The sequence below is a fragment of the Maniola jurtina genome, chromosome 18 (assembly GCF_905333055.1).
Source record: "Maniola jurtina chromosome 18, ilManJurt1.1, whole genome shotgun sequence".
NCBI classification, from domain to species: Eukaryota; Metazoa; Arthropoda; class Insecta; order Lepidoptera; family Nymphalidae; genus Maniola; species Maniola jurtina.
In genome coordinates this window covers 10,819,917-10,833,412 of record NC_060046.1, presented here as the reverse complement: position 1 = coordinate 10,833,412, position 13,496 = coordinate 10,819,917, and the positions used below count along the sequence as shown (strand labels likewise).

Below are 13,496 nucleotides of genomic sequence, written 5' to 3'. Positions count from 1 at the left end.
CCTTCAATATCAATCAATTTATAACGAACAGTTTCTAAATCCCATCAGTATTGATGGTGAGGTCCCCTACAGTATCAGGATTGAGGAGTTGGAATCCAATTTTTTTATGAAACAATGTCACATAGTTCCTCTATCGATTAAAAAAAAAATTACGCAAATCGGTTCAGAAATCTCTGAGATTTCGGTGTACATAGGTAGAAAAACACAACTCCCTTTTTGAAAGTCGGTTAAAAAAGTAGCCTATTTTACGCCCTGGTCAATCCTCAACTTGTCTGTAAAAATCCCGTCAAAATCGGTTCAGCCGTTCCGGAGATTAGCCTTTTCAAACAGACAGACAGACAGACAGACAGACAGACAGACAGACAAAAATTTTAAAAACGTGTGATTCAGTGTTGGTATCGTTCAAATAACCATATGAGCTTAATATGAGGTAGTTATTTCGAAATTACAGACAGACACTCCAATTTTATTTATTAGTATAGATATTAGTAGTAGGTACGTGAATGTGCTATTCTTATAAAGGAAGTTTTGCCGTGAAAAATGTTCCATGCGGAAAATGCATTGAAACCCAATAAAGCTTGAAGTTATAAGATAGCTTCTTATAACTATATAAGATAGATTTATTTTTAGAGAAGCCATAATTTTACTCGTATATCGACATACTATAAATATATAAACCTGTCATCCACAAAAAATATTGCTTCCATTCGACATACCTAAATAATAACATTTTAGATCTGTCTTCCATAAATCAACCCCGTTTAGAACTATCAATATTTCAAACAAACAATACGTATTTGCTATTACTGGCCATAAATTGCGAATACATGCCTGGCCCGCGTATGCGTTATTAGTTATTACTAACCAACGTGAAATGCTCGTTCAAATATTTCGTAGTTAACTATTTCGAATTACGCATTGGCCAAGTACTCGTAGATAGGTATTTATGGCCGATTTTAGTCTACTTTGATCTGCATTAGACCGGGGATAAAATTACAGTGGAATACCGTTGGGATAAAATGTTACGAGTACCGTATCCCGCGCGTCATCGACACTGCCAAAAGTAGTTTACTTTACATAAGTTTGTATTAAAAATGGGATAGTAAATAAATGATTAAGTTACATTTCGATACTTACAATAAAAATATCGTATTTTTCGTAACTTTATACTTAGGAGAGCGTGTCAAAAATTTAAAAGAAAATCTGTTAAGCCACGCTATCCAAACTTAAAATTAATGTGTGTCTGCAAATTAAAATCTACATGTTTATGTAGTTTATAATATTATCTTGTACTTTACTATTTTTTTTGAGTTACAATTATTTTCCGCGGTATATAAATACAATACAAAATGGAAATTGTAATTAGACATACAATTCTATGTTGTGTGATAGTATTTCCTTTATACCAACTTCCCTCCGTGGATAAAGTATACAAGAATCCTTACCGAATACATCAATGCAGCCAATCTGCCAGGTCATGGTCGGCTGGGTGTTGATCTGGCACATGTAGCACCCTCGATCCTCAGCCCGGAGTGGTCTGATGCGGAGCTGCCAAGTCATGGGCGCGTCCAGGCTTACTGCGTATCTGGAGCCGAGAACTGCTCGCTCGTGCATCGTGAGAACTGTCTGGTCTTCGGCTCGGAGCCATCCCACCTGGACAGAAAATACGATAAGTTTAAATTAAAAATTTATAACACCCCCGACAAGTGAAGGTTACAGTAACTAGAAAAGAACTGATAACTTTCAGATAGCTGAACCGATTTTATTGGATTTTATAGATAAGAACACTCTCGATCAAGCCACCTTTCAAACAAAAAAACTAAATTAAAATCGGTTCATTAGTTTAGGAGCTACGATGCCACAGACAGATACACAGATACACACGTCAAACTTATAACATCCCTCTTTTTGGGTCAGGGGTTAAAAACGGGGTAGGCATAGCATGCAAGTCCAAAAAACAGCTCCAGATTTTATGCTATATAGGTAGGTATATTTTAGGATTACGTATCCGAAGGCTGATAAAATGATCCTTTTACTAAGCCTCCGCTAGTCGTCGGTTCGTGCGTCTGTCTGTCTGTCTGCGGGCTGTATATCATGAACCGTAATAGATAGAGAGATGAAATGTTAACAGAATGTGTTTTCTATTGCCGCCAAAACAACAAATAGTAAAAATATCAAAATGGCCGCATTTTGGTATTTTTACTATGAAAATAAAAAAATTAATAAGAGTTCTAGTACGATGATAGTACGGAACCCTTCGTGTACGAGTCCGACTCGCGTTTGACGGGTTGTTATTATGAATAGTGAATTTAATTCAAACATAATAGCAAGTAAAAATACTACTACGTAGTACTACTACACTACTAGCAGTAGTATATACCTAGTGTATTGTCAGCGTCCCTTTGACATCTTTTCATTTTCACGACCGAAATTTTTTTTAACTGAAAAGTAGCTTAAAAATCTCTATCCCTGATGAAACTTTTTTGTCAACTCTTTCGAATAAATTCGAACAGAGTTTAGTGGTTGAATCGTAAAAGCTCGCACACAGATAACTCACTTTTGAGTTTATATTAGGGATGGATTGGTTGGTTTGGAATAATATTTATATTGGTTTGGATTAATAATTTCACTGATGACACTTACACGACGAAACTAATTACTTACAATCATCGATAACGATTTTCATCGAAACATACAATGGTATAAATCATAGACACGAAGAAATAACATTACGTTACGTAACTTTTTCATGAAATAATCAGAATGAGATACTTAAAATAATTTATAGAAATGTTAGATACAAAGTGTGAAATATACTAAACAGAATAATATAATATATAAAATAGAAAGGTAGGTAGGTTAGGTACAAAGTGTTACGTTTGTATAGAAAACTCAAAGATACATAATATTATAAAGTTCCACGAATTCTTAATAAGCGCTCAAAGCTTTGATTTCAATAAAGTAAAGTATATTCCGAATATGATTTTAGATAGGTACAAAATAACACGTGATAAATTTCACACACCAATAGCCTTTAAAATAAGGGTTTGACTCCGACTTTCGAAATTAGGTGTGATTGGAACAAAAAGCTCCGCCTCTAAAGCATATCTATTAAAAATTAATAAATGTTAAAACACGGTGTAAGAAAAGCCATAAAGTAACCTACGCCTTTGATGCATTAGTGATGGCACGAACTTCTGGAGCTGTCATCGTTCTTGCCCTAAGGACTAAAAAAATCCGCGATCAAAATCATAGAGGTCAACGAACGTTACTTTAATAGGCGCGTCGTAAGTGGGTCATTGACCCCAATTTTGAACGTTATACATTGCGGGTGTGAAAAATACTAAATCACTAAAAACTACAAGATGAGACAAATGATTATTGGATTGTGTTAAGGTACTATATAATAACGCTAAGTTTTTGCTAGCGTTCTGGTTACACCCTGTATTAGAAGATTACAACTTTAATAGGGCTCTCTCCTTCACTTACTCCATACAATCGTAGTTCCAATTTCATTTGAATATTACGCAACCAAAGTCCATGAAATTTTGCAGACATATTCTAGAAACTAATATCTGTGCCTATGGTGTTTTAGATTTTTCTAAAAATATGTAGTTTTAAAATTACAGGGGCTCAAAGATTTGTATGTGAATTTTAAGACCGCGTAACTTTGAAACCGAATATTTTAACAGAAGTCTGGAAAACCACAGGTATAGATATTAGTTTCTAGAATATGTCTGCAAAATTTCATGGACTTTGGTTGCTTGATATTCAAATGAAATTGGAACTACTTTTGTATGGAACGAGTGACGGAGAGACCCCTCTTAACAAGAATATCTCAATCAAGCGTATAAAGAGAAAATAGAGTATACGAGCTCAACATTTACTCCAACGTAGTAATTAAAGTCTTAGGAACTATGTCGATTAACATCAATTACAGAGTTCTCAAAACAGCGGGTTGGCGAGATGCCTGCCGCATAACAATGCACAAAAATCAAAATGCACCTCCCCGGTTTACGAGACGCGTCGTGAATTTTAATACAACACAACATTGATACTAAATACCCAAGATATTACAATTTTTTTTTTAGGATTCCATAGCTATCCGAAGGGCGTTAGTTAGCCTTCACTGTCCATCTGTCCGACCGTCCATCCGTCTGCCCATCCGTCCATCCGTCTGTCTGTCAGCGGGCTGTACCTCCTTAATCGTAATAGGTAAAGAGTTTTCACAGAATGTGTATTTTTTATCCGCTCTGACGACAAATAATTAAAAAAAAAAAGTTAAAAAAAATAAATTGTCCGACTTGCAATTGACTGTTTTTTATGTTTCGAAAAAATTAGAGCCTTGTACACATTGATCTCTGAGGATTGAACCAATGCACTAAGCAAAAATGCACTAAAAAAACGAATGTGTGGGACTACTTGGCGCATATTTGCGTGCGGCTGACTTGCCAAACTTTCGAAAAGAGGGATAGTTGTAAGTGTTCACAAATGTGCATCAAAAGTACTGCAAATTAGATAATCTATGCAAAATATGTTAATAGGTTGTGAGTTTGTATTGTATGCCCAGCTAGTTTCAACTGCACGTGACAAAATCGTTGAGTGCAAAAGCACTAATAGTGTTAGATCGAATCAACTGTCTATCTTGAGTAAAGCATATCAATGCGACACATGGACCTTTTAGACCACAGCGTACGAAAGACTTTGAATTTTAATAGAACTGATGTGCAGTGAAGAATTTTAAAGTGAATTATTTTACAAGATTTTACAGATACGGAGAGACGTTCAATTGTTTTCTTATCCGACTTAAAGGTATTAAAACGAACGATTTATTTCACACAGTGTTTACTAGTTTGACATAATCTAATAAGACATTTATAACTATTAGTGTGAAAATACAGGGGTCTAGGCTACGAATATGACTTTGTCCCATTCAGTGTCGAGATCCTTGGGTCCTACTCCCTTGACTCCGTAGGGTCCTAGCGTTATAAGCCTTTTTAGGGAAATAAAAAATTTATAACTATTTGAATTTTAGGTACATATACTTACAAATAACAATTAAGTCTCTTAAAATCATCATTATAATTCATTAGACATAGACCCAGTTTGGTTTGTCTAACAGCTAACTATATGTAAAAGTGTGTCTGTCTGTTACCTTTTCACAGCTTACTCGATAAGCCGATTTTGTTTGTTGTATTTTGTGTTGGCGAAAGTTTGTGTGTATGTATGTGGGTATGCTTGTTACTCTTTCAGGCAAAAACTACTGAACGAATTTGACTGAAATTCGGAATGAACATAATATACTCTGGATTAACAAATAGGCTACTTTTATCCCGGAAAATCAAATAGTTCCTACGGGATTTTGAAAAATCTAAATCCACGCGGACGAAGTCGGCTAGTTTCCTAATATTTAACAAATATACAGTAAAAGGATTATAAATAAAATCTTGCGCATTTCTATAATCTACTTAGCACAAAGTAAATTGCATGTACTCGTACCTACCTTTAATAATGAATACTTAATCGCATTAAAGTAACAAATGGACCGAAGATTATTGTTTAACGAATTAATGAATGTAATACTGAATAATGGGAATCCAGTTAACCTTTACTTCAGAGGGATTAATTATTAATTGGTATCAAGAATTACTTACTAAGGGTAAGTCCGCACTGCGAAATTTTACCGCGCGATTTTTCTCGCAGAATTCTGTGGCAAATCGCACCCCTAGTTCAAAAACATTATTTTTTAGTAACTAAAAAGAAATACAGTTTTTCGATAATAATCTACAGAAGGTATTAAAATTTTAAAAGATTTAGAAGAAATCAGTGTGTTTTGAATATAATAAAATTAAAATTCGCAGTTACTTCAGTTTATTCTCGTATAAGATAATCAAGTCAGGGATGAAGAAATGAGGTTATATCAAAAAGCGAGGTTGTTGTGTTGAAATAGTTTTGATTACGCCTCGGTTATATTATTATGTCACAGAATTCAGCGAGAAAAACCGCGCGGTGAAATTTAGTAGTGTAGGCTTACCTTAAAACACAAGTAATATAATCTAACGTTGATTACCCGCTTTGGTGGATTTAGACTGATTTATCGGTCGGCTTTAGAAAGTTTTACTTCATTAATTTCTGTAACTCTATCTGCATATCTAAAGGGATTAAAGATAACCAAAAAAAATTATTGAACGAAAAGATAGTTTTGAATACTTTTTTTAATCGATATGGGTTAAGTAAACCCATACAGGTATCTAAGCAAGTTTACTTGGCCTGAGAAATATACCTGTAGTACGCGACAGATTGAGATGACAATCGGGGTATGAGGCGAGGGGACGACCCGCACACTCGCACGGTACGTACCCACACCGATTTAGCGCGAGGGTTGTGCGGCTATGCGGGGCGTTCCCACTCCGATTGCCATGTCGCGTAATGTATGTCAGCGCTTTCGTAATTGTATCTCTTACGAGAAAGAGAGGTATGAGTTTACGCGGTAGAAAGAGAGACCTCTATTAAATTTTAGGTCTCAGCACTGTGCTAACTGGATTGCACTTTATTGCGTCACTGTTCATTTAAAAGTTTTACCGGAGTGATTCTATACCTGGAAAGTACTATTCTGTGGGTTATATAGCTTCTATAACTTAGTTCTCTTGAAAGTATAATATTTCTGATAACTAGTCATTAACAAAGCTTTCTTTACACTTCACAAGAGAAAAACATTTTCTTGCAATAAATCTATACGGCGTTGCGAGTCTGTTGCGGACATTCTTTTCTTTATTTCTTAGAAATCACAGTAAAACTGACCTATTGACCTACCGCTATCACTACTCTGTGGCACAAGGTAAACCAGTGTATTTCCCTGTTGTGATGCAGTCTTTTGTTTCCCTTTCGCTCACTGATTTCTTTTGTTTTTTTTCTCCGATTAGTCGCTTTTGTCCCCGACTTCTTATTGTTTAGTATGAAATCTAATTCCACGTCAGTGATTGAGGTCTAGTTGTGTTATTCTCTAACTCACGTTGTCTTTCAGCCTTGATATTGGCGGCATATATGCCTACTAGCCGATGCCCGCGACTTCGCCCGCGTGGATTCAGGTTTTTCGAAATCCCGTGGGAACTCTTTGATTTTCCGGGATAAAAAGTAGCCTATGTGCTAATCCAGGATATTATCTATCTTCATTCCAAATTTCAGCCAAATCCGTCCAGTAGTTTTTGCGTGAAGGAGTAACAAACATACACACACACACACACACACATACAAACTTTCGCCTTTATAATATTAGTGTGATATCTGCAGTAATTTGACAGCTGCAGTATGATGATAGCAATTATATCTGATTGGCCAGCACTCTCTCACGATTGGCGCAGCAAAAATACCATAAATTCAGCCAAACACATTGAAATTACAGCAATGACTGATGCAGGTTTTCCGCAAACGATAAGCGTATGTTTTTCAATAAGTTTTGACACATATTATTAAAAATAGGTCTGTAATATTTTAATCTCAATATTACAGTAGATTTTTTTGAAGCGCCTGCAAAAAAAATGTACTATAAACACTTTTATTTTTCCGTGCCCATAGGGCGTAGAGAATTGAAATTTTCACAGAGTGTGTATTTCTATTGCTGTTATAACAACAAATAATAAAAAAATCAAAATGGCCGCCACGTAAAAATAATTAAAAAGCACACAATCTTGTGCGATGAAACGGAAACCTTTGTGTGCGAGGCCGACTCGAGGTTATTAAACAGGTAGGTAACCTAAGTAGGTACAACCACATCACACTTCACACTAATATTATAAAGGCGAAAGTTTGTGTGTATGTGTCTGTGTGTGTGTATGTTTGTTACTCCTTCACGCAAAAACTACTGGACGGATTTGCCTGAAATAATATCCTGGATATACATATATAGAACATAGGCTACTTTTTATCCCGGAAAACCAAAGAGTTCCCACGGAATTTCAAAAAACTAAAATCCACGCGGACGAAGTCGCGGGCGTCGTCTAGTAATAAATAAATTAGAGAATTTTGTCGTTGTCTCAGCATTGACAGCGAGGCTGTGCGTATAGAGAATAGTACCATGGGCCGAGTGAGTGACTTGTTCCGCTTATTGTTTTCATGTAATTAATTTTGTGATTGCTTTAGGGGTGACTATAGACTGTGCGTGTTGCGTGGAGGGGCAGTTTTCCGGTAAATTAGATAAAGGTTTTCCTTTATAGAAATAAAGTGGTCTTTTTACTTTGATTATCTTTGATTTATTTATTTTCCTTACTTCTGCTTAGATTTATTTGTATATAAGCACTACCCATGTTATAATACCGAATAGTCCTTCAATTAGGTCACAACGGAGCAACGGATCGACGTGATTTTTTGCATGTGTATATGCATAAAGACCTGGAGAGTAGCATAGGCTACTTTTATCCAGGAAAATCTATGAGTACCCACGAGTTTTCTTAAAAACCTAAATCCACGCGGTTGAAATCACGGGCATCATTTATTAATTCTAGCCGATGCCCGCGACTTCGCCCGCGACTTCGCCCGCGTGGATTTAGGTTTTTGAAATCCCATGGGTACTCACTGATTTTCTGGGATGAAAAGTAGCTTATGTGGTAATCCAGAATATCACCTATCTCCATTCCAAATTTCAGCCAAATCCGTCCAGTAGTTTTAGCGTGAAGGAGTAACAAATATACATACACAAACTTTTGCTTTTATAATATTAGTGTGATTATGTATGAAACTGAGGTTTATTATAAATTGTACCACACTCATATTTATAAGATAAACCTATTAGTAGGTTTAAATATGAAACTGAGCTGAAATAGAGCTTGAGTTTTCGTCACCTTAGGTTGACGAAAACTCAAGCTCTATTTCAGACTATTGTTGTTTTATATCCAAAAACAAGCCACGCAACATGAAAATAAACACAGAACACGAGGCCTAAGTGGGGCGCAAATGTTTGTTCCCACACTAGCCCGGACCGAGGGTTTAGCACTGTTTACTGTAATGGTCAAACTAAGCACTGAAACTACTGTTTTCGGGCAAAACCGTCAATAGTTTGATTTGAGTTTGAACATGCTTTGAATAAACTTATATTCATGCTTATTACCAACACCATGATGCTCACGAGTTTATAACATTTAGGTTGTTTAAAAATCTCATGGGAACTTTTCGTTTTTCCGAGATGAAAAGTACCATAGGTTATTTTTCACCAAGCGAGAAAATAAAGCTAAAAATGTATAAACAAGATAGTACCTGTTAGCCAATCGAAAAATGTTAATTTCAGTTTATTAAAAAAACAGTTTATAGAATTTTTCAGTTTCATTTTAAAAATTTCACTTTTTTAACTGTTTTACAAATATTCGAAACGCATGAAACTGATGAATTCCGCCTGTGACGTCACATGGATTCTGTAAAAAAAATGCCTCTGTTTACTACTCCGTATGACGTCATGACAACTCATGAACCTAAACAAAATAGCGGCTAGCAATTTCGCGGGCAAAGAACTACAAAAAAATGCATTTTTATTGCACTTATCGAATCGAAATAATTTTTTACGAATTTTTCGGATGTTTATTATCACCTTAGGATCAAATTAAGACACTTCCAAATAAGAGTAAATCACACTATTCCATTTCTGGAATGCAAACTTATCTCAGTACCAAATATATGATGTCTACGATGTTATCTACGCGGATAAATTTTTTATGAGTACATGGAAACTCTTTAATTTTTCGGGATAAATAGTAGCCTATGTCCGTCTCTGGATACAAGACACTTATTGATTCCTAGAATGTCTAGGTACAGAAAACTTTTTTGGTCGAACTCAGGACCTTCGCCAAATAAATTAGCCACTAGTCCAACAGGGTTATTTGATTCCTAATCTATCGATTTAAAGGTTTAACATAGTGGGACCCTAATTCGTCATTGGTTTAGAACACAAATGTTTGAACGTGCCCTGAATCAATTTGGTAGTAGTGGTTGAAATAATAGAAACTTGAGTTTGCTATTGGTATTTTGAAGTTTAACTTGATTATTAGGATTCTGTTAAGTGGGATTTAATAAAAACTGCCATACCCCTTCCAGGTTAGCCCGCTTCCATCTTAGACTAGATTAGATTAGATTAGATCGCCGTTTACCATCAGGTGAGATTGCAGTCAAGGGCTAACTTGTATCTGAATAAAAATAAAAAACAAGTGTAAATTAAAAATTTATAACACCCCTGACAAGTGAAGGTTACAGTAACTAGAAAAGAGCTGATAACTTACAAACGGCTGAACCGATTTTTTTGGATTATAACTAAGGACACTCTTGATCAAGCCACCTTTCAGACAAAAAAAAACTAAATTAAAATCGGTTCATTAGTTTAGGAGCTACGATGCCACAGACAGATACACAGATACACATGTCAAACTTATAACACCCCTCATTTTGGGTCGGGAGTAAATAAAAATAAAATCTTTAGTAATGAAGGAACGAGAGAGATAATAATAATATATAGGTAACATTTGATCGTTCTACGAATACGTAGACAGTCGACCACATCACAGTGTACCTAAGTGTGTTCAGTGTAACGGGAAATTCCCGTTCAAATGCCCGAGTGGACACCGCAATTGACGACTCGCATATATCTACATTGCAAAGGGATCGCTCGAGTACTAGTGTGTACTAGTCTAGTCTTTACTCTTTACTGGTCTGCTAGTCTCTGTGGAGTCTGATAGTATTTGTAAACGTGATTTACGGTACACTAGGCTAAGTAATTGTCAATATAACATTGTGCTGATATGTATCATGGTAGTGGCTTTTCCTTGTTTTACTGCCATTACAAGTATTTGCTTACGCTGAACTCAGGCGGTGCAAGATCATAGCGTGTGGTAGTCCCTACAGGAGACTTATGTCTAGCAGCTTGCGTCTTTCGGTTGATGATGATTATGGGTCATGGATGTTTCACACCAAGTAGTAAGTGATGATATATCCTAAGGTGGAGTGAAGAAACTAGACGTCCGTAAGAGAACCAGAGTAACCCAAATAGTTCAGCAGATTGCGATGCTGGAGTTACAATGGGCAGGGTACATAGTTCATTAAACCCTAAGAAATTGGAGGTCCAAGGTGCTGGTATGGTGACTTCACACCGGAAGATACAGCGATCGACCAGAAGATCTCTCACTAGGTGGACAGAACATGAAAAGAATTGCAAGAAGCCGCTGGATTCAAGTGGTGCAAGATCTTGGCGTGGCGTGTAGAAGTCTCTACAACAGACCTTCGTCCATCGGTAGACGATGAGGATGATCATGATGATGATGAAACTTGAATGCTCTGAAGTAGTATGGTTACTACTACAGAGAATTCAAGATACTTTCAGGTTCAAAGTGCCACGAGGCTAGGCTTCAATAATACTTTATTTCTTTGATGATTTCTATGATTCCATTAAATGTCTTAATAAAATAATTTAAAATTCTTTGGACACGTCTCCCGGCGTGAGAGTAACTCCATCGAGCGTCTTGTCCTGCAGGGCAAGGTGGAGGGCACCAGAGGGCGAGGAAGGTCGCCCATGCGATGGACCGACCAAATTAAATCTGTTGTGGGCGATCTCTTGCATATCAGGCTTGCATAGCCTTGTGTACCAGGCTTTCAGCCAGGGAAAAGTGGCAAATGCTCGTGAGGCGTATAACATCTGCCCTCAAAGACGTTGCTTGACTGATGCGTCTGCTTGCGTGATGACCACGATCGCTCTGCTAAGAGTGTTTCGAAGAAGAAAAATTAAATAATCCAGTTACTTACTTTATGTTTTCCAAGGTTTGTGACAGCACAGCCGAGTACCGCTTCTCTGCCCAAGAAGAAAGTGTGGTTTCCGATAGGCCTCTCGAAGGCTGGTTCTTCTGGTGAGAATTTCTTTGTAGTTGGTTGAGAATCTGCAACAAAATTAATAGCTTTAGCATAAGGGATATTTGATTTATCAGCATTATCGTGATCAAGCCATCCTCGGCTCACTACTGAGCACGGGTCTCCTCTCAAAAAGAGAATGGGTTTGGTCATAATCTACCACGCTGTCCAAGTGCAGATTGGAAGACTGGATATTATAACACCAAAATAGCTTCTTTGGAGGACAAAGAGGATATTATCGGTCAGGAACTGTCGATTTCTTGTAACTCTAGCAACCATATCTTAAAAGGCAGCTATGACATTGTCAAATTCATCTAGTCGGGTATCCAAACTGAATCAACGAGACTCGATTGAGATATACGCAGCTAAAAATCCACCCTTTCGGCTGCTAAAAAGAAGCAGGCAAAGCCGTGCCGCCAAGCAATCAATCAAAAAGCAAAATCTTATAAATTACAAGTGTAAATTAAAAAATTGGTTGTCTGTAAAGTCGGTTTACTGACGATAGTTGAACGTGACAACAAAGGCCGATTGTGCTTCTTTGTCGCTCGTTCCGCGCTCTCGCTTGCACTTCAAGCCTTACATGGAACGCCTCAGAGCGAGGTAACGCCGCATGAGTCATGTTTTTTCGTGCGTGCAGCCGGCTCTATCGAATTATAAGACGTTGTCACGTCAAAAATTTATAACACCCCCAACGAGTGAAGGTTACAGTAACTATGTAGAAAAGAGCTGATAACTTTCAAACGGCTAAACCGATTTTCTTGGATTATAGCTAAAAACACTCTCGATCAAGCCACCTTCCAAACAAAAAAAAACTAAATTAAAATCGGTTCATTAGTTTAGGAGCTACGATGCCACAGACAGATACACAGATACACACGTCAAACTTATAGCACCCCTTTTTTGGGTCGGGGGTTAAAAAATGAATCTTTGACTCAAATGGTAAAAGCTAAAAGCTAAAACAAATTAGTTTGATAATACTCTTGAACATTACATTAGGTATTTTACAAAGCTTTTTCAAAAACATATTCTACTCTGGACCACAGAGCCTGAGTTCCCATGGTTGTAGCCGTTTGAAAGCACTCCAATTTGCATAGATGATGTAGCCTCACCGTGAGGCCTTTCTTGGAAATTAATATTTAACATTTAATTTAGTGCGAAACCTGAACTTATTTACAAGTTAAATTAAGATCATTATCGCGGTTGTGGAAATTAGCATATTTTATGTTGCTTTAATTAAATTATTAAGTTACTACTTGATGCCCGTTATTTAAAATATAAAATGCCCGTAAAATAAAATAAATAAAATAAAATAAATTTCGTCTGCGTGGATTTAAGGTGGACGGACCTTACGCGCTTCTTCATACAAACGTATTACGCCTATTATTCTGTTATTAGGACGGATGGACGAACGGACGGACAGACAGACAACAAAGTGATCCTATAAATAAGGGTTTCGTTTTTCCTTTTGAGGTACGGAACCCTAAAAAGATGTAGATTCTCTAAATTTAGTTTAGAGGAAGCCAACAGAATCGGCGCCATTTCAAGAGACTTGCCATGCTTCTTAGCTCGACAGAATCGGGGTTATAGGATTTTGGCTTGCATAATCCATACTAATATTA

At 36.7% G+C, this 13,496-nt stretch overlaps 1 protein-coding gene across 2 annotated transcripts in view; it reads right to left on the bottom strand.

Moving 5' to 3' along the window:
- LOC123874384 (lachesin-like) overlaps positions 1-13,496 on the bottom strand; it is a 54,552-nt gene that overhangs the window by 30,094 nt on the left and 10,962 nt on the right. For both annotated transcript variants that reach the window (XM_045919686.1, XM_045919687.1), the window contains exons 3-4: positions 11,776-11,906; positions 1,446-1,653 (exon numbers count right to left, since the gene is read on the bottom strand). In XM_045919686.1, coding sequence (XP_045775642.1) covers positions 1,446-1,653; positions 11,776-11,906 — 339 coding nt within the window. The remainder of the gene's footprint in view (positions 1-1,445; positions 1,654-11,775; positions 11,907-13,496) is intronic.